This window comes from Anguilla anguilla, chromosome 19 (assembly GCF_013347855.1).
Source record: "Anguilla anguilla isolate fAngAng1 chromosome 19, fAngAng1.pri, whole genome shotgun sequence".
NCBI lineage: Eukaryota > Metazoa > Chordata > Actinopteri > Anguilliformes > Anguillidae > Anguilla > Anguilla anguilla.
The window spans coordinates 7,936,897-7,956,272 of record NC_049219.1 but is presented as its reverse complement, the minus strand read 5'-3'; the positions used below and the strand labels follow the sequence as shown (position 1 = coordinate 7,956,272).

General features: G+C 48.4%; 3 protein-coding genes across 11 annotated transcripts; 1 reads left to right on the top strand and 2 right to left on the bottom strand.

Annotated features, from left to right (window-relative positions):
* Positions 1-5,272, bottom strand: apex1 (APEX nuclease (multifunctional DNA repair enzyme) 1). Its single transcript, XM_035402449.1, has 5 exons — positions 5,134-5,272; positions 3,578-3,703; positions 3,029-3,195; positions 2,390-2,582; positions 1-1,911 (listed from the first exon to the last, which is right to left on the bottom strand). The coding sequence occupies exons 2-5, from the start codon at positions 3,639-3,641 to the stop codon at positions 1,397-1,399; spliced, it is 939 nt and encodes a 312-aa protein (XP_035258340.1). The 5' UTR covers positions 3,642-3,703; positions 5,134-5,272; the 3' UTR covers positions 1-1,396.
* Positions 5,273-5,464: 192 nt separating this feature from the next.
* On the top strand, positions 5,465-10,152 carry osgep (O-sialoglycoprotein endopeptidase). 3 transcript variants are annotated; one of them, XM_035402436.1, is made up of 12 exons: positions 5,465-5,518; positions 6,039-6,161; positions 6,294-6,413; positions 6,668-6,843; positions 7,297-7,392; positions 7,589-7,638; positions 8,204-8,282; positions 8,480-8,545; positions 8,686-8,776; positions 9,165-9,240; positions 9,496-9,594; positions 9,707-10,152. In XM_035402436.1, exons 2-12 carry the CDS (start codon positions 6,047-6,049, stop codon positions 9,744-9,746), a joined length of 1,008 nt encoding a protein of 335 aa, XP_035258327.1. In that variant the 5' UTR covers positions 5,465-5,518; positions 6,039-6,046; the 3' UTR covers positions 9,747-10,152. The 3 variants fall into 3 exon arrangements, with proteins under 3 accessions (XP_035258327.1, XP_035258329.1, XP_035258328.1); XM_035402438.1 differs by having other exon boundaries at positions 5,466-5,486; XM_035402437.1 differs by lacking the exon at positions 5,465-5,518 and adding an exon at positions 5,531-5,748.
* A 126-nt stretch (positions 10,153-10,278) lies between these two features.
* Positions 10,279-19,240, bottom strand: mlc1 (modulator of VRAC current 1). 7 transcript variants are annotated; one of them, XM_035402347.1, is made up of 13 exons: positions 19,103-19,240; positions 18,256-18,359; positions 16,644-16,968; positions 15,919-16,008; positions 15,414-15,467; positions 14,990-15,091; positions 13,922-14,023; positions 13,628-13,783; positions 12,886-13,002; positions 12,423-12,479; positions 11,848-11,970; positions 11,410-11,571; positions 10,279-10,815 (listed from the first exon to the last, which is right to left on the bottom strand). In XM_035402347.1, the coding sequence occupies exons 3-13, from the start codon at positions 16,866-16,868 to the stop codon at positions 10,735-10,737; spliced, it is 1,269 nt and encodes a 422-aa protein (XP_035258238.1). In that variant the 5' UTR covers positions 16,869-16,968; positions 18,256-18,359; positions 19,103-19,240; the 3' UTR covers positions 10,279-10,734. The 7 variants fall into 7 exon arrangements, with proteins under 7 accessions (XP_035258238.1, XP_035258240.1, XP_035258237.1 ...); XM_035402349.1 differs by having other exon boundaries at positions 19,120-19,240; XM_035402346.1 differs by lacking the exon at positions 18,256-18,359.
* Positions 19,241-19,376: the final 136 nt, after the last annotated feature.

Below are 19,376 nucleotides of genomic sequence, written 5' to 3'. Positions count from 1 at the left end.
TTTTAAAAATAAAAGAAATCAAAACCAAACTTTATTGAAAACCAACAATCTACCAAGCTTCTACATGCTGCTTCCAAGAAAACGACATCGGAGAGCACATCTACACATTTTAAATTGACTATGATGGCAGAAAATCGTTGGGCACCCTTACAGGCAACATTTTAATATCAAATGGCAGCAGGTCGCTTACCATCGAACCACGTCAATATGGCAGTGTTTGACAGTGGTTGGTTCAACACCCAAAAAAATCATCTAGTTCCCAAACACACCTACAGTAGCTCAAATTCATTTTACCTGAAAACACGAAACAAATGACAAGTGTAATATACAAAAGAACCACCGAAAATGACCCCGGGCTAACCATTTGACGCTAAACAGCGTCACTCTGGGGAAGAGAGAAATGAGACGGACCAGGTGCTAGCGTGCCTTATAGCATGAAATTCCAAATGCTAACACGACGCTAGATGTCCTTTAAGGGGGGGACATCCAGGGCTTATTTCTTTCCTTTCAATAAAAAAGACAAACATGGCACTTGAGCACCTCTGAAAAATTTAAGCTGGACAAGTTTCAGTAAATGTATAGCATATAAAATGGTGGAAGGAACAAAATGGCCGCTTGTAAGCTTTGCCACTTTTACCAGTACAAGGAGACTGCATCGCACTGCTGGAGGTGGGTTGCCAGTGGCGCTGCAAATGCCCCTCCTGGTGCATTTAAGAGCAGAAGCCCTACCTGAAGACAATGCTACTGTGACCTAGGGGGTAAAGGGCAAAGAAAGGGCACAAAAAAAGACGGCTTTCGGGCACTCGGTACTGATTTGACAAAACCAGAAACGGGTACCTGAAAGCCGGTTAGCGTTCACCGCGGTTTGTCAGGACCGCCTTCGGTGGCGAAGGCGACTTGATTGGCCGCATGCGGACATCTCCTCGAGAGGTCGCCAGTATACTTAAAAACCGAAATAAGTATGTTTTTTATTTTCCACGCGGGGACTGTGAACCTGATCAAGAGGGGTGGGACCAGTGCCGGTTAATAGGCGCAAAAACCACTTCAGTAACGAGAAGGGCCAGCAGGAAGTATCTCAGATCGGATTGGATGAAAGTTCTCAGGTAGGAAACAGCAATTCATAAGATGGGGACACAACCACGTCAGTTTAGGAGACGCAGCTCAGATAAAACGAACAGTCCCGGGGTTTAATCACTATGAGAAAACAAAGGTAAGGGAAGGCGGAGCCTCGGGAGCAGGAAGTGGGCGGGGTTTCGCATAATATGACGGGTTGGGCTTTAGGTCGAACGGCCCCATTCCGATTGGTTGCCGGAAGTGCTCGTGGTGAGAAAGCATGGAAGAGGACCCAATAGGAGCACAGAGCACCCGGGGGGAAGGGGGGTGAGGGAGGGGGTGGCTAGATGGCCAGGTGGAGGGTTATGGGGCAGTGGTCGCTCCCCATGGCTTTGCCGCGAATCTTGCTGTCGCACAGGCTGGGGAGCAGGGCCTTGGAGAGCACGAAGTAGTCCAGGCGCCAGCCCACGTTCTTGGAGCGGGCGTTCATCATGTAGGTCCAGAAGGTGTAGGCGTTGGCCTGCTCCGGGTACAGCTCCCGGAAGCTGTCGACGAAGCCGGCCTCCAGCAGCTGGGTGAAGCCCTCGCGCTCCTCGGGGGTGAAGCCGGGGTTCTTGCGGTTGCCCTTGGCGTTCTTCAGGTCGATCTCCTGGTGCGCCACGTTGAGGTCGCCGCAGAGCACCAGCGGCTTGCGCCCGTCCAGCTCGCTCAGGTAGGCCCGGAAGTCCTCGTCCCAGGTCTTGCGGTAGTCCAGGCGGACCAGGCCCCGGCTGGCGTTGGGCACGTAGGCCGTGACCAGGAAGAAGTCGGGGAACTCGGCCGTGATGACGCGACCCTCCTTGTCGTGCTCTTCCTTGTCTGCGCCCGGAGAGACAACTTCAGCTGTGTTTGTACACTTTTTAAAACCGCAGTTCCTTATTTTTTACGCCAATTTATTTTCCTGCATAACTTTCAATACTGTTTTTACTACTGAACCCTTTAAGAGGTAAGATCACTAATATGTGATTAGAACGTGCTTAACTGAACATTCTAATGCCGATGTCACAATCACTACTGGTAACAGAAAACAACGGAGTTCTAGAAGAATGACTAAGAATGAAAAAAAAAAACCTACTCTTCAAAGGGTTAAAATTCCTTTTTATCATGCATATTTGCTTTCGCTTTATGCAGGGCGAACCAATCACTGTGCTGCCATGGAGAACCAGGACTTTTTGATTTGTTCAGACAGGCCAGCGATTGACAGGACATTGGCTTTGTCCTCCTAATTTGCACGAAAGCTCACACTGCTGCGACTAGGGGGTGTGGTCTGTGTCGGCGAGGGGGGGAGTGGGCTCACCGATGCCATAGGTGACGGACAGGGGCTCGGTTTTGCAGAGCATGGCCACCCCGCTGTACCCCTCCTTTTCGTCGGAACCGGCCCAGTACTTGTGCGGGTACTCGGGCATGGAGGTGATGTCAGCAGGGAGGGACTTCTCAGCGCACTTCGTCTCCTGCAGGCAGAGCACGTCCGGGGCCTCCTCGCGCACCCACTGAACGGGGGAGAACGCAACCAATCAGAAAACGGCCCGGCCGAAATACAACCAATCAGAAAACAATACAATACAGTGTACGAGCAACGATCTGTGATCTTATGGTAAATATTATTGCCCAGGGCCCAGGAATAAAATACAAGAATATAATTTTGTCCATGCCCCAGGAATGTGACCGAGCAGCCCTGTGGGGGCCACTAGCATTTGGCTTCATTGCTGAGAATTCTTTCCTGCCATCAAAGAGTGCAAAAGCCCTTGGATGTGTGCACCTATGACATAACCAGAGGTTGACGACTTGGGTGAGCTAATTCGGGTCTGAAGAAAAAGAAAAAGAAACAATACTTCCTGAAAAATCAGACAACCAATCAGCAAGCGATACCTGGGGGGGGGGGGGGGGGGGAAGCAACCAATCGGCAAATCGCACAGGGAAATACGCAGGCACTCACGTCCAGCCCCTTCTTCTTGACCCAGGCCCGCAGGCCGTCCACGTTCCAGGAGGTGATCTTCATGTTGGCGGCGCGCCCGTCTTTGGAGGTCAGCTGATCCGGCGGGTCTTCGTACAGCACGGGGGCCTCCGGCTCCTTCCCCTTCTTGGCTTTCTTGGTGTCTGGAGCTGGACGTGGAGACAAATAGGGGAACGTTGGCAACTTTTTCCCCCCAACCACAGCAACTTTCCTCTCAACATACATAAGTTGGAAAGACAAATGGGAACATGGGCAACTTTTTTCCCCAACCATTTCACTTGGAATAAACTGACAATTTTCCAAGTAACAGACATTGACACAAATTTCTGACCCAAGAGGCTGTAACGGTACAGAATAAAAAATAAAAATCCTTTCACTGCATATCATTAGGGGTTGAGTTGACAACCATTTATGTACTTTTATGTATGAAAGGGGGATAAAAAAACTTCTGATCTTTGACAGTATTACAAGGCTTCCATTCTCGGTCCAGGCACCCACTGCGAAAATGGCGGCGAACACCATTTCTGTTACCTGCGCCGTTGTCCTGATCCACATCTCCAGTTCCGTCTTCGGCCTTCTTTCCTCTCTTCGACATCTTTGCGATCCTTCGGTCTCCACAGAGCCTACGCAGGCACAGGACGCGGGACGCCCGAAACGCTGAAAGCAAAAATTAAACCATTCTGCAATTTCTTTACCCTCCGTACGATCAATGATGCCAAAAAGTGCCCCAAACGTAGGCTACGATAATTTCGCCATTTCACAATGAATTTATTAAATTCACTAAATTCCCTGGCTGCTGATTCAGGATCCGGTTTGCCTTTTCACATACAGTATACCATGAATTGTAACGTTACAACTCTCAATTATAACGATTACATGTTTGAGCGATTGCGATTTAATTGTAGGACTGGCTTCAATTAGGGCTTAGGGCTCAAACTAGGGTACAGCTAGGGTTTGGGTTTGGGTTAGGAAAACGGTAAGTCTGAGGGTTGAGGCAAGTTTACGGTTGTGTTTAGCAGCTTGAAGAAAGGTTAGGACAAGGGTTTGTTAATGATTTTGAATGAACCAAAAAATTTCTCTAGTAGCATGAGTACCTATGACCATACAAAATGTCTAATAAAATGCATATTTTTCAGGGAAAACATTTGTTTTTTAAATTACCTCAAACATTATTTTGCACCTGAATTGTAGTATTCATGATATTTACCTTGTTTTCCATTAATTTTAAATGGGTTTTCTGATGTTTTCAATGGTACCAACCAAATTTCTCTAGTAGCATGTGTACCTATGACCATACAAAATGTGTAATAAATGCAACTTTAAGCCACGTTCATTTGTGTTCCGCCCACACGCGATTTGGAGAATAATGTTAACAGGTTATCCTGCTAACTCACGAACTGTCCGTTAAATTTTTCACTTCAGTGATAGTTGGAATAACTTGTTTACGAGCTAAAAGTTGTGGAGACAGGTTGCGTATTTGATTGCCGTTGCCGTCAAATTCCATCCTGAACTTCCCGAAGAAAATTCTGCAGGCCCAATCGTCAAGTAATCTAGGGGAATCCCATCCACGGTTGCATACGCATAATGTGCACTGGTTGTGTAAATTACTTTCAAATGTTAAGTCAAAGCAAGTTCAGTTTTGCATGCAACAGAGTTTTGTACCTTCGAACCCATGATTAATTATCAAATCTACATGACGCTGAAGACGGACATGCTTGAAGCTGCAGAACAATAGCGTTGGCTAAAATCGACCTACATGTTTGAATGCACGCTCTGAACTAAGAACACTGCATGTAATAGTATGGCTCTAAATCTCTATGAAGCAAATGTTATACGTTTAAAATGGAAAGAATTGGGGAAGTTGGCGGACTAAGATGTCTGCACAAGTTAACAAGCTAGCATGCTACAGTTACTCCCAGGCATAAAATGGACATAACATAAGGCCGAAGCCAATCATAAGCATGCACAGTCATGTCTGCAGTGACTTCACTTTGAATGAATGAACGAAAGCGAAAACCTCGTTGTGATTAAAGACGTTTGGCACAAAGTGAAATGCATGTCCTATCTCGAAAATAACCGGCTCTTACCTTGCAGCTTTTCTTATCAAACAGAATCACACCGACACCGAACCACACGCCAGTGCCACACGTTAATCTCACAAAGCAAATCGCTTTACAGAACCGATACGCCGTTGCACCATGTGAGCCTCTAGAGGTTGTCTAATTTTCTGCCTGATAATAAAGAGCATCGTTTTAATTTAATTTGGTTTTGAATGTTCTATTTCGGGACAATGGAACTAATAAAGTATAAGCCATTTGTTGGTATAAAGAAATATGTTATCCATTATTCATTCGGACGTTATGTATGTACTCTTTTAGTAAGGAAATATTTTTTGCTGTGTCCTCCGAGTTTGTTCAAGTTGGTCCTTCCACTGAACAAGGTACCATACGCATGAACAAGTTGTCAACACTGGTATTAATAATAAAATTTGCCAAGTAATGCAGAAATGTTCTGTAAATATTTTATTTGTAGCTGATGATTTTACGCTTGTATGAATGGTATTCAAGGATTAGTATTTGGCAAGTATGAGTCGTCAGGGACATAGATCTAGGTGGCTGCTACAGGATAACATGGAATCGCGCAAGCGTTTTACATACTAGCTGTACCTAGTCATCCAGCTTGCAACCCATACGCTTTAAAGGGTACTTTTTTGCTCTTTCAGTTTCCTCCAATTGCAATCAGTTTGATGTTGATGGCAGTCGCTCGTCACCTCATGCATCAAATTACAACGTCCAGGAAGATGGTTTTAAGATGTTGCGTCTAACTTACTGGATGTTGCAGAAGTCCTCGTATTTAGTTAAAGATTTGTGCATTCGATCTGGATCCTGTGCCTTGTAATTTTACTCGTCCACATCATCATGTGCGTTGAATTAAAAAAAATGACTGACCTTGATTTAACGGTAACATTAGCTTAAATCTGTATCTTTCCCAGAAGCCACGATGACAGTGGTGATTGGATTCGAAGGCAGTGCCAACAAGATAGGAGTGGGTATTGTGCGGGATGGCGTGGTCCTCTCGAACCCCAGGCGTACCTACATCACACCACCAGGCCAAGGCAAGTCGCCCCGTGTCTCTGCTTTCTCGTGCAAGTGCACAGTGTGATGTGATTGTGTTTCAGAGAAAGTCCTACGTGTCCTGAGGGGCCTCAAGTTTTTGCTTGATCTTGGTTTGACTTCGCTTTGCTTAGGGTTCCTGCCCAGTGAAACTGCCAAGCACCACAGGGGCGTTATCCTGACTGTCCTGAAGGAGGCGCTGCAGCAAGCAGGCCTCAAACCTGCTGACATTGACTGCGTGGCCTACACAAAGGGTGGGAGATGGCGGTCAACTTTATCGGTTTAGCGGCTTTCATTTTCTGTGATGCTCTTCGTCCTCTCCCTCTGTCTTTTTCTTCCTATTGAATCTCTTACTTGCCGTCCTCGTTTGTCATCTTTTTCCCCTCCCTCTCTTCCTCCCTCTGCGTACATGGAAAATGACATGTCATTGCTTTGTTATTTTTTAGACAAAAAAAAAACTGCTGTTGGCTGCACTAGTGCTAACGCCAACGGGATTGTCCTCATGCAGGTCCAGGGATGGGCGCCCCGTTGGTGACCACGGCCCTGGTCGCGCGGACAGTGTCCCAGCTGTGGGGGAAGCCGCTCCTGGGGGTGAACCACTGCATCGGGCACATCGAGATGGGACGCCTGGTCACCCGCGCCAACAACCCCACCGTGCTGTACGTCAGCGGGGGGAACACGCAGGTCAGCGGCCCCCTTTGCTGGTCGGGGTCATGCGCCATCCGACCGGAAGTCAACGATGAATTGAACTCTGAACCCAGTCTGGGAAGAGCACTTATTGTCACGGCGATAGGCCACGCCCGGTATGTGCCGGATTTGGCTGGTCAGATTCTCAGTGTTTCGCGGTTTTCTCAGAAGTTCGACGTATTTGATGCACACTTCCTCTGTGCCTCACAGTTCATGTTCGAATGACCTTAGACTGGCCTTGGTGGATATGATGTGATTGGTTACAAAATACTGGTCACGCGTCAGAAAGTGGGCGGGTTTATCGCTCTTAACCACTCCGCTTTCAGCAGGCTTGTAGCGGAACAGTATACGCATGGCAGGTTAAGCTCGTTGTAGGTAAATTATGTAAATCGTTATGTGCTGAATGGCCTGGTCTCATTGTCATGCGCTCTTATGTGTGTTGTTTCCTAGGTGATCGCGTACTCGGAGCGCCGCTACAGGATATTCGGGGAGACCATCGACATTGCCGTGGGGAACTGCCTGGACCGATTCGCCAGGGTCATTAAGGTGAGCCGTATGCCATCTTGCTACAAACTACCAAATACCTCCAGAATAAAGGTATCTATAAACTACAATCAAAATGGTGGCAGGTTTTCAGGCGGAAGCGGTATAAACGTAACAATGGAAAATTAAAAGGGATTATAGTTTGGAAGTACGAAGAATCGGAAACAAGTATGGCAAGTATGAGTTTCTTTGTGTTCAGATCTCGAACGACCCCAGCCCCGGATACAACATCGAGCAGATGGCTAAGAGGTAAGCCTTGTAATCATGCCTCAATTTGAGTTTATGACGTGCCATAATTTTACTGACTTACCGTGTGAGCTAGACTTGATGTTTATGGCTATGGATAACTGCTACGTTATGAGAATTGTACCTTATTTGACTTGTGTTCTGCAGTTGTAAGCTGTCAGTTTTTTGCAAAAGAGTTAGTGTCTTCATTACCTCTCGTTGCCTGGTGCATGTGCAAGGATGGGCAAAAAATACGCTATTGTGTCATTTGTTTCTCATCATAAAATATCTCCCAAATACATGTTTCTGTAAACCTTTTAAAACTATAATCCCAAAATGTACCCATAAACTACCATCAAAATGGCAAAAGTGAAGGTTGCTTTGCAGGTTACAGTGTTTTAAACTATCCAAAACAGGCCAGCAACCCGTATTACAAATAAAATACCTGCATGAAGCATGTATTTGAAATGCTGCCCATGCCTGGCTGTGTGTGTGTGTGTGTGTGTGTGTGTGTCTGTGTGTGTGTGCGCATGTTTCGACGTGTTTTAGCAGGGCCAGCAGAGAATAGTGTTTTATCGTGTTTTAACAGGGGTAAGCAGTACGTGGAGTTGCCCTACACGGTAAAAGGAATGGACGTCTCCTTCTCCGGAATACTGTCCTACATCGAGGTGAGGGGGAGGAGCCTGCGTCGATAATGGGGAGGGGTTAGCGCTAACAGGGAGGTGTAGACGACCGTCTCAGGGAGCTCTTTGCAATAACCGGGGGAGGGGTTTAATGTAAGCGTGGGAGGGCTCAGTGGTTGTAGGGGGCGTGTCCTTTTGGAACAGTGGGCGGAGCCTATAACATTATGAAACTGTCTTCGCAGGAAGCGGCTCACAAGATGCTGGGCTCCAAGCAGTGCACGGCAGAGGACCTGTGTTTCTCTCTGCAGGTGAGGGACTGAACATCAACCCCGAAGGGTTAAATTACCAGGACTGCAGGCAATCACTTGTAATGTGTTAGCCTACATTCTGTACTCGGGCAGTATGTGCTGTACGTAGTGTCCTGATGTACCTGTCCGTCTCAATGCAGGAGACCTTGTTCGCCATGCTGGTGGAGATCACGGAGCGAGCCATGGCGCACTGCAACTCCCAGGAGGTCCTCATTGTCGGGGGAGTGGGCTGTGAGTGAGGGGCCTGCCGCAATGCATCATGGGAGCTGTGGGCCACAGGGACACACACGTGCCCGAGAGAGACGCACACAAAACACGAGAACGCGGCCCGATTTGCAACCTGCCGCATCCACTTTCCATACGTACATGTCCTTTATGCGTCGCTGGTTGTGTAAACCTGACCCCTTGTTTGCCTGTCAATAACTGTCGCTAACCTGTTATCGTTAAAGTCACCATTCCAGCTATACACAGACAATACAAGATTCAAATAAACCCTGGTGGACACTGTTGAAAATCACATCTGGGAGTTAACTGTAAATCATTTTTTTAAACACGGGGCAGTACTATAATAATGGCAGTTTGGTGACGTGCTCCGCTAATGCCCGCCCCCCCCCCACAGGTAATTTGCGGCTGCAGGAGATGATGGGGACGATGTGTAAGGAGAGAGGAGCGCGTCTCTTCGCCACGGACGAGAGGCGAGTCAAACAGGAAGCCGCCATTTTTGTAGCCGTCTCTTCTTGCAGCAGTTGCATTTGTTTGCGCAGATCTACACCGGTTGGTTGGGGGTTTGAGTCCAAGAGGGGTTAACTGACCAGTCGTCGTGGCAGATTTGTTTTTGAGTAACCAATCGGCATGGCTGATTTGATATTCGCTGACTGTTTTCGCTGGTGCGATGTTGACTCACCAATCGGTGTTGCTGGCTTCATACTGACTGACCAATCGTCCCTCAGCTTCTGCATCGATAACGGGGCTATGATCGCGCAGGCCGGCTGGGAGATGTTCCGGGCGGGTCACGTGACCGAGCTGCCGGACTCCTGGATCACCCAGAGGTACCGGCCAGGCCCTCTGTATTTAACCTGCGTTGCCTTGGAAACAGTTCGGCGATCTACAAAATAAATCCAGGCCTAAACTTGTCGTGGTTTTTTTTTTTTTGATTGACAGGTTCAGGACGGATGAGGTGGAAGTCACGTGGAGAGACTGACTGACGGCCAACTCGCATCCAACATAGCACCTCTTCGCCCTTAGCTCCGCCTCCTCACGTGACAGGATGATGATGTCACAGCACGTGTCAGAGGCTTCCCTCTGTGTCTTTCTCCAGGGCAGAATTTCACCTGAAGCTGGGGTTCTTAAAATCAGCGCTGGGCCCTCCTGGTCTATCCTGATTGGTGTGTCTTGCATCGTGATGGCCGCAGTGAATTAATTGTGTCTAATTTATGAACGACTGATGAAGAAAAATCAGATCAGTGTGAATGTTGCTCTGTGGGTGGGAGGTGTGACAAACAGAACTAACAAAACAGAACTAACTCCAAACTGCATCCTGGTGCACAGTTGCTCATTTTCTGTATTCTCTGAATAAGCAAAACATAAAATTGTTCCCGTTTCACATGAACCTGTGTGTGTTTTTTTCACGTTGCTACAGCTGTGAGCGTAGACTCCGAACAGTGATTCCGTATTTGCTGGCCTCGCTTTTCTTAAATTTCAAAGTAAGGAAAAGCTTTGGTGTGAGAGTGAGCTAGTACATTCAGAACTTCCTTTATTCGGTGGCGAAACATCTACAAGACTACATGCCGTTTAAAATCCTGCAGGAAACGTACACAGCAGTTAATTGTATAAAAACTAAAGGTCTCTATTAAATATTTTAGACTCTGACGGAACCAAGCCTATGGCACTCAGAGTAACTGGACCCAAAGGAATTTGGAGCTCTTATTCAGTCTAAAGTTCCAGGGCTCTACGGATTGTACGCAGAAGTAAGCTGATTGTTAAAGCAGGTAATGCAGCTTCAGGGAGAAACGAGCGATCAAATTGTTCCTTGGCCACCGTCCCTTCTCCCTCTCTTCTTCCCCCCCCCCCCCGTTTACATTCTCTGTGCTACTTCTTTTCGGCTCTCTTTCTCCTTGTTCTCTCCCTCCTTCCTCTCGTTTTTCCCCCTCCGTCTCTCCCCCCTCTTCCTCGCCTCCGGTCCGGCGACATCACTGAGCCATCTGCACCACCACCGCCTTCCAGGCCTTGTCCTTGTCGAAGTCTCGGAGCGTCCCATTGGCCGCCGGTTGCTACGAGATGGGAGCAAGAGAAGGGGGAGGGGCATAAGGAGAGGTGCGTTTGCTGAGCGCGGCTCTCTCCACAAGTGTCACTGTTTGTGTGTGTGTGCGTGTCTGTGAGTGTGTGTGTGTGTGTGTGTGTGTGCGTGTCTGTGAGTGTGTGTGTGTGCGTGTCTGTGAGTGTGTGAGTGTGTGTGTGTGTGTGTGTGTGTACGTGTCTGTGTGTGAGTGTGTGTGTGTGTGCGTGTCTGTGAGTGAGTGTGTGTGTGTGTGTGTGTGCGTGTCTGTGAGTGTGTGTGTGTGTGTGTGTGTGCGTGTCTGCGAGTGTGTATGTGTGTGTGTGTGTGCGTGTCTGTGAGTGTGTGTGTGTGTGTGTGTGTGTGCGTGTCTGCAAGTGTGTGTGTGTGTGTGTGTGTGTGCGTGTCTGTGTGTGAGTGTGTGTGTGTGTGCGTGTCTGTGAGTGAGTGTGTGTGTGTGTGTGTGTGTGAGTGTGTGTCTGTGAGTGAGTGTGAGTGTGTGTGTGTGTGAGTGTGTGTGTGTGTGTGTGTGTGTGCGTGTCTGTGAGTGAGTGTGTGAGTGTGTGAGTGTGTGAGTGTGTGTGCGTACCTCGCTGTGGTGACTCTGCAGTGTCGTGGTCTGGGCTCTGACCAGGCCTGCCAGGCGGAGCTGGCTCTTGTAGGAGGCGCAGTGCACCACCGTGACCAGCGTCAGCGCGGCCTGCACCAGCAGCAGCAGCGTCAGGATCATCAGCAGCACGTCGTACGACTGCTGGGACACACACACACACACACGTGCAAAGGCGCACACACACACACACATGCGGTGTAACACATTAAAATAATCATCACACCCACGGTGTCACGCACACTTAAATATCCGTTGGACACCCATAGCGTCAGACGCTAACACATGCCCTTGTCTAGCATACCCATAATGCATACAGTTATAGCACATGCATATAAACCCAAACGATCCAAGATCCAATTCACCGCTTTCAAAAGCTCATGCAGCCACACTGGTTGCTCTGTTGCCGTAGAGACCGACCTTAGTGACGGGGTTGTCGTGCAGGAAGATTTCGGCGAAGTTCACCACGCTGCAGGAGAGGAACCCAGAGGCGGAGAAGAGCAACGGGGAAGTTACACTGGCAATGGCAATCAACATCTCCACCTGAGAGAGAAAGAAAGAGAGAGAGAGAGGGGGGGAGAGTATGTGAGGGAGGGAGTGGGAGAGGGAGGAGAGAGGGAGAGAGGGAAAGAGCAAGAGAGAGGGAGAGAGGGAAAGAGCAAGAGAGAGGGAGAGGACAGGGAGAGTGTGAGGGAGGGGAGAGAGACAGCGAGGGAGAAGAGGGAAAGGGAGAGAGAGTAATGACCAGTAGCCTAAATGTTCTTAATAAAACGTCGACCTGAATGATTGCTTTGGCAGGGGTGCAGTGAGATTCCCACGACACTCGACACAGCAGAGTCCCTGCCCACCGTCCGCCACGGACTGAAAGCACGCCTGTTTGATGACACGGCTTTGTGACCCTTCATTGGTTCGCTTTTTGTAAGTCGCACTGGATAGGAGCGACTTAAAAAGCCTAAATATAGTGTAAAGAGAATTTGAATTTGAGAGTAACTCACCAGGCATTTATTGGGGTACTCTGCCACCACGTGGCTGGCAATAGCACTGGGGAAGCACTGGCGGGGGTCACAGCCGTCCACGGACACAGGAAGTGACAGAAGCAGACATTAGCAGCCATTACACTGGTCCTCTTTCAGCGTTAGTATTGATATTGACAACAGCAGGGATAGTAACATCTGGATAAGACAGCTGTATTGCCAAACAACACTGATAACGATTGGCTGAAACATGGTAGGCTACATCCTGGGTAACACTCAAAGGGAGGCAAAAAATATAGCCAGAAAGTATCCACCAATCACTGTTGCCGTTGCCGTTGTTATATTGCTGTTACCAACGTGCTCTGTGATTGGTGGAGCTCCTGACAGAACATTACAGAGAAGCGATGTCTTAACTATCTTGTTCCCACTGTGTTATCTTAGCACAACCACAGCCCCTTCCCACAGGGCGGGGCCACTGACTCACAGCCACCAGGATCCAGAAGAAGGTGGCAGAGAGGAGGGGTCCGGGGGCCAGGGCGTCCATGTTGAGAGCGATGATGCCCCCAAACACTGCGGAGATTCCCACTATGACCTCAATGACCTGGGGACAGGAGAGAGCAGTTACACATTGTGTACATCACACCGTTTACATTGCAGGATGTTAGCAGATGCTCTCATTCAGAATGACTTACAGCTTTTGCTTAGCATCCATTTATACAGCTGGTGGATATAAACTGAAGCAGTGCAGGTTAAGTGCCCCGTTCAAGGGTACAACAGCTACCTTGTAGTCAACCGGTAACCTTTTGGTTACAAGCCCAGTTCCCTAACCATTATACTGCACTCTCACCATTTACTCTCTCTACACACACAGTTGCATGTGGGATAAGAGAGTCGTGATGAGAGAGTTGACATGACCTTCCCGGTAGATAACAGAGAAGAGCTCCACCAATCAACGAGTATGTTGATAACCACAGCAGCAACATCAACAGTGATTGGTCAGTAGTTTCTGATGTTACATCCTGGCTAATACCCACAGAGAGTCAGGAAGTTCTTGTTCTTCTCGTTCAGGGCAAGAAGGCTTGCTTTGTTGGTTTTTACTTGCGTATCCTGTGATTGGAGGAGCTCCTCTCTGTTTTCTGCCCGAAACGTGACATCACAACCGTCTTACCTCTGCTTAACTGAGCCCACCTTTTCCCACAATGCCACACAATCAAAGAGGGGCTTACAGAGTAGGCCTTGATGAGGCGGGCAGGGAAAGTGGGCGGAGTCACAACCACAGGGCCCTCGCAGGTCACTGGCTGGAGGAGGGGGAGGGGGGAGCGGAGAGAAGGGAGGAGGCGGGGCAGGGAGGAGGAGGAGGAGATATAGTTTAGGAGAGACACCTAGAGAGAAAGACAGAGAGAGAGAGAGAGAGAGGGAGAAAGAGAGAGAGAGAGAGACGGCTAAACTCATACACCGCTGACACAGGCGAAGCGATAAGCACCGGGGCGGAGAGGCGGAGGGACCGCGCTCGCGCGCACCTTGCCGTGGCTGCAGCAGTCCTCCGCGGAGCGCGCGGACAGGATGACCGTGCTGGCCAGCAGGACCTCCAGCAGGATGAGCAGGATGAGGTTGAAGTTGATCTAGGAGGGGGGAAACGGACGGGGACTCGTTAGCCATCATCTACAAGTGAAGAGATGAAGGAAAACGCCAGGTCACGCTGTGGAAGCGTTTGGATGTTCAAGTCTGGGCTTGGCGCAGTGCTGGACGCTCTCTAGTCCACTTGAGGGCAGTTCTATTCCAGGAGGGCCAGCTGTATGTGTGCAGAATCTTGTTTCAATCAATTATCTTGGTTCAGTTAGCTAATTAGGAGTACAATAACAGGATAGTTTGGGTCTCTGTCTCCACAACACGACCTGGCAAACTGTTCCACATGGCGACAACAACAAAACACTTCTTGTTACTAGTGCGGAACTTTACTTTGAATTCATTTGAACCCATTCCCTTGTTCTGCTGATGGAGGAGTTCTGCTCACAGAACCTGATGGTAAACTGCCTTGTCTCATTGTTAGAAACCCCTGGATGCCGTGTCAAGCTCCTGCAGAAAAAGCTTGCCTGGGTTTCCAGGGCAAAAAGCAACTGTGATGGCAAAAATCTCACCCCTTGGAGAGAAGGGCATTCACAGAACCATTACCCACAATCCATTGCAATTAATGATGAGAGCTACACACGGAGGTATGCTTATTAAAGTCGTTGGCATGATACATATTTAAAATACATGTACTGAACAAGTATCAAATATATATGCAAATATCAGACCTCAAATCAGGTCAAATACATGTTTGTTTTGGATTCAAATACGCTTTACTGATCTTATCTGGTGTATTGGAACCAATGAAACACTCTCAAAAAGACCAAACCCTGCCTTCTGGGCATATTGGCAGGCTCAATTACACCAGGCAAGATCAACAGAGCACAGAGAAGTATTTGAATCCAAAAAAAATACGTATTTGAGCCAAATACACATTTGTCAAATGCGCGGGTATGAAAAACCGCCCTTCCCCCCCCCCGAGCCTACGGACGAGCGCACGCATGCGCGCACGGACTCACGTTGACCGCTGAGGGGCTGAGCACCAGCTTGCAGCCGAACCACACCAGGCAGGTGGTCGTGACGGCGAAGGAAGACACGAACACCACCTGCAGGTCCGACACCTTCGAAGGCAAGAGCGGTCGTCAGAGCGGAGGTACAGCACATAGGTTGCAGAGGTATAAAACACACAGTTAAAGACGTGAGGAATCTATGTTACATGGGAAAAAGACTGGAAAAAAAGTGCAAATCTGTATTGAAAATACATATGCAGTACTTGAAGTACTGCGTGCTATTTATGACATGATTGACATAATTGAAAGAAAGGAAGTTGTGGAAACAGTGAAAATGTCGCTGGCAGTCTACGTCGTGCTGCCTGGCACCGGTCCTCGTTGTGCACCCAGAACTTCAGCTGATGTTTAGTTATTTTCGGGTTCTCCTACTCACCGCAACGTGTCTGTTCTTGGCAATCGCAAAGCTCACAACTGCAGCTGGAATGCTCTGTGGAACACATGAAAAGCAAGACACATTACATACAGATAAATACACTACTTAGTATTATGCCAATATCATTAGTGTAGCATATGAGTGGCACGTGGCACAGCCTGGACCCTACAGCACGTACTGACCAGGGGTGGGAAAGTCCAGGGGTCCAGGGGTCAGAAAGTAAAAGTCCTGCCGTGCGTTCCATCCACCCATGAACTCACTAATTAGTTCCACCACCTGGCTGTAGAATTGTGCTAATTAGGAAATACGGAGGACTGGAACAAAATACTGGGGAGGACTTTTACTTTCTGAACCCGGATTTTCTATCTCTGAGTATGACAGATCACTCAAGACACTCAGACTGCATTCCCCCCTCCAAACTGACCTGGGATCAGTTTTAAATGGTAATATTGAGCCACCTGCTGGGTAAAGAGCCTGACCTAGGGTCAGTCTGTGGGTAACTCACAGAGCCAGCGGCGCAGCGCAGGTAGTCCATGGCGTCTGGGAAGACGTTGCCCAGGTAGAGAGAGAAGCCCGCTGAGATCAAGAGACTGCCCTGAGGGATGGGGGAACACACACACACACACACACACACACACACACACACACACACAGACACACACATGAACACACGCGCATGCATGAATGCACGCATACACAACAAAGCAATAATTACACTCACCACTGTCTCACTGAGCAAAATGAACCAATTAGCACAACTGATTCTGTAACTCCACATCAAAATCCACCAATCAAAACAGTTGAACCAGCATAAATGTTTTTGATTTTCACAGAGAGATAGTCCATTAGTCCTTCCATAGGCTTTGGTTTTCCCCGTTCCCTGTTCTGTGCCAGTTAAAAATCGTACGAATCCATAAATCTTCCTAATCTTCAAGAAGCAGGATTACAGATTTAACTGGATAACTGCACTGAATAAAACGCGGAACCCTCCCAAATCTGGAACATGGACTGAGATAAAAAGAGCTGTTCCGGGGGTTTACTCAGCCCAGTCAACCAGCTAACTCAGTAATCCTGCTTCATGAAATGCCCGCCAGGTGAGGCGAGTTAACTGTGTATTCTACTGCTTTTATTCATCGAAATGCGGAGTAACAACAGAAAGCATCAGGCTCTGCGGCTCTCCAGGACCAGGACCGCGGAAGGTGCGTGTGTGGGTGCAGTTCCTCCGCTCACCCCTATGAGGGCGCTGTAGAGCCAGGCCCTGCAGCTGAGGCAGTGGTGCAGGGCCGGGGACTGGGGCAGCTGGAGGTCGCTGGCCCTCACGTCCACCGTGTAGCTGTCCCTCTCCGGCCGGTCCCGTTCCGACCGCCGCCCGCCCGTCCCCCCCGCGCCCCGCTCCAGCGGGGGCATGCAGTCGTAGCCGAACTCCTCCCTCGCGGACAGCTCCTCCCTCTGCATGGCCACGGGCGGTCTGTGGAGCCAACGGGCGGGCGGGGCTTTGAGATTCCGAGTGGCTGGCGTGTGAGACGTGGCTGCTCCTGATTGGCTCTGCTCCGTGCTGCCAGGGACCAGACATAACAAATAAAGATGAGATAGCTGTGAGGTACCAGTCTAAAATGGAGGTGCTTCACCAATTGCAGAGGACATTGCTGATAGCCAATGGAATTATAACATAACATTACGTAACATAATGATGAGAACAGGCCATTCAGCCCAACATGCTTGCCATCTGCCTGCCACTAAAGTGTACCTAGTGCTCGGATTCTACAAATTAGCTGGAACCCCAGCAGCGACCCCTGTGGAACTCCACTCCCCACAGCACCCTACTCAGATAAGATCCCCACTACTACTCTTTGTGTTCTACCCTGTAGCCAGTTCTGAACCCGCTCTGAAATACCTCCTGTAATTCCTGCTGTGTTCATTTTGACAATGAGTCTGTCATGTACCTTATCAAATGCTTTTTGGAAACTTAAATATATAATATCATGAGCCCTGCTACAATCAGAACACTTGGTGGCTTCCTCAAAGAATGCCAAAAGATTTGTCAGGCATGACCCTCCCTTGCAAAATCCATGCCGGCTATCCGTTGGGATGTTGTTGTTTTGAAGAAATAATTCAAAATTGTCTATGCTAGTCAATGCTAACTGTGATTGGTGGGCCATTTCTTGCTAATTCCTGGCTAGTACCAGCAGGAATCTACGGATAGAAATTATTTTCACATTTTGTTTAATCATGAATGGATTTTTTTTTTTAATCAATCAACTTTTGCTTCAGTGATATAAGTTTTATTTTTTAAAGACCATAGATACTTCCACTTTTATAGCCGTTCGCTTGGCCAGTCAGTCCCTAAACTCTGAGGTTCATATTCAGAGGTTGTAAATGACTTCTTAAACTGTATCTTAAACTGTAAAGTGACGATTAGATAAATTGAGGACAGGTGAAAAAAAACATACTTTAATCAGCCAATGATGCTGCCTGCTGGACAGATCATGAAAGCCCTAGTGAAGATTTAGCCAAATCAATGGCGGACACAGCTGCCGTTTATTGCGAATGAAGAGATGATTTGGGAAAAATCCATAATAATTATTAAACTGTTTTGTTCAAGGCTCAGTGATGACATTATACATTCAATCCGAAAAGCCAAATGAAATTGAAATGGATTTATACTACGCATTTCGCAAAACATTTGGCATACACGGTCCTAAACCAAGTCATCCTACAGGACATTAGGGCATCAGCGTTGCGGCGTGTAGAATTGGTAAGACACAGAAGATAAAAATGCAATTCCCCTATTTTATGTCCGCACATCCAGTGCAGACTTGCAAAGTGACAATGCGGAACTGACCGGAAAGATGGCGTGTCACTCTTCAGGAAAACCAGCCGGGCATCCAGGTTTGTCACGGACCAGCTTCGTAAAGATGCCCGCTTATTTTTAACGGATCCACATGTCTAATCAAAATGATTATGATTATTATCGTTTGAAAAGGATAAGTGTGCGCCTGTACCTTGTGGCAGAATGAACACTTGAAATGTAAGGGAAACAAGACCAAGTTAAAACCTAATACATGGCTGGACCTAACACACGTGATCCAGCCGACCAATGGTGTAACTTCCTAACTCGGCCGACCAATGGTGTAACTTCATCACTCACTCAGTCAGTCAGTCAGTCACTCACAGACATTTGCGTTTGTAGGGCTGGCCTCGCTGTTGCGGTCCAGCCAAAAAGAAGCCGCGTCCCACTTTTTCGAGCCAATTCGTAGTCAACAAACTGCCTCCTGAGAAACTGCCACTCCGCCTGCACCCGTGTTAAGCGCTCGCCGGGTTAACGTTTAATCTGTTGCGGTCAGTTAATGGCGCACGCCGGACTCGAACCTGTGACCTTAAGGCTGTCTGTTCTCGCGGTCATTTCAGCAGCAAAGGCAGAGAGGAACCCATGAAGGTGCCATCTTGGTTTCAAAAGAGTCCCCTAGTCTTCCTGCTGGCATTTTCAGTTCCCTCTCCCATATTCTCCCACTCCCTCTTCCTCAGTCTCCCTTCCCCCTCCCTCTACCTCCCTCAATTTCTCTCTTTCTTCCTCCTCCGTCTATCTTTCTCTGTATCTCTCTATCCCTCTCCCCCCTCTTTCTTTCTATCTGTATCTCTGTATCCCTGTCTATCTCCCTCTCGCTCTCTCTCTCTCTCTCAAACCTCACCTGTCGTTAGGATCCACCTGTGCGTCCGTGCATCCGGCGGTGCCTTCCGTGTATCCGTCCACGCGTCCGCTTCGCCTCCAGAAACAGGAGCTTTTCAGCTTCAGAGAAGGAGTTTGTTTCTCAGTTTAGACACCTCCCCCCCCCAGCCCCACCGCCACCCCCTCACATCCCCTCTTTGAGAGGGAAAGGAAGAAAAAAAAAGTTTTGGAACAGGATCTTTTCAAAGAGGAGAACAAAAAAACTCCAATCATCGAGAGCTGCCAGCGCCCAGGAA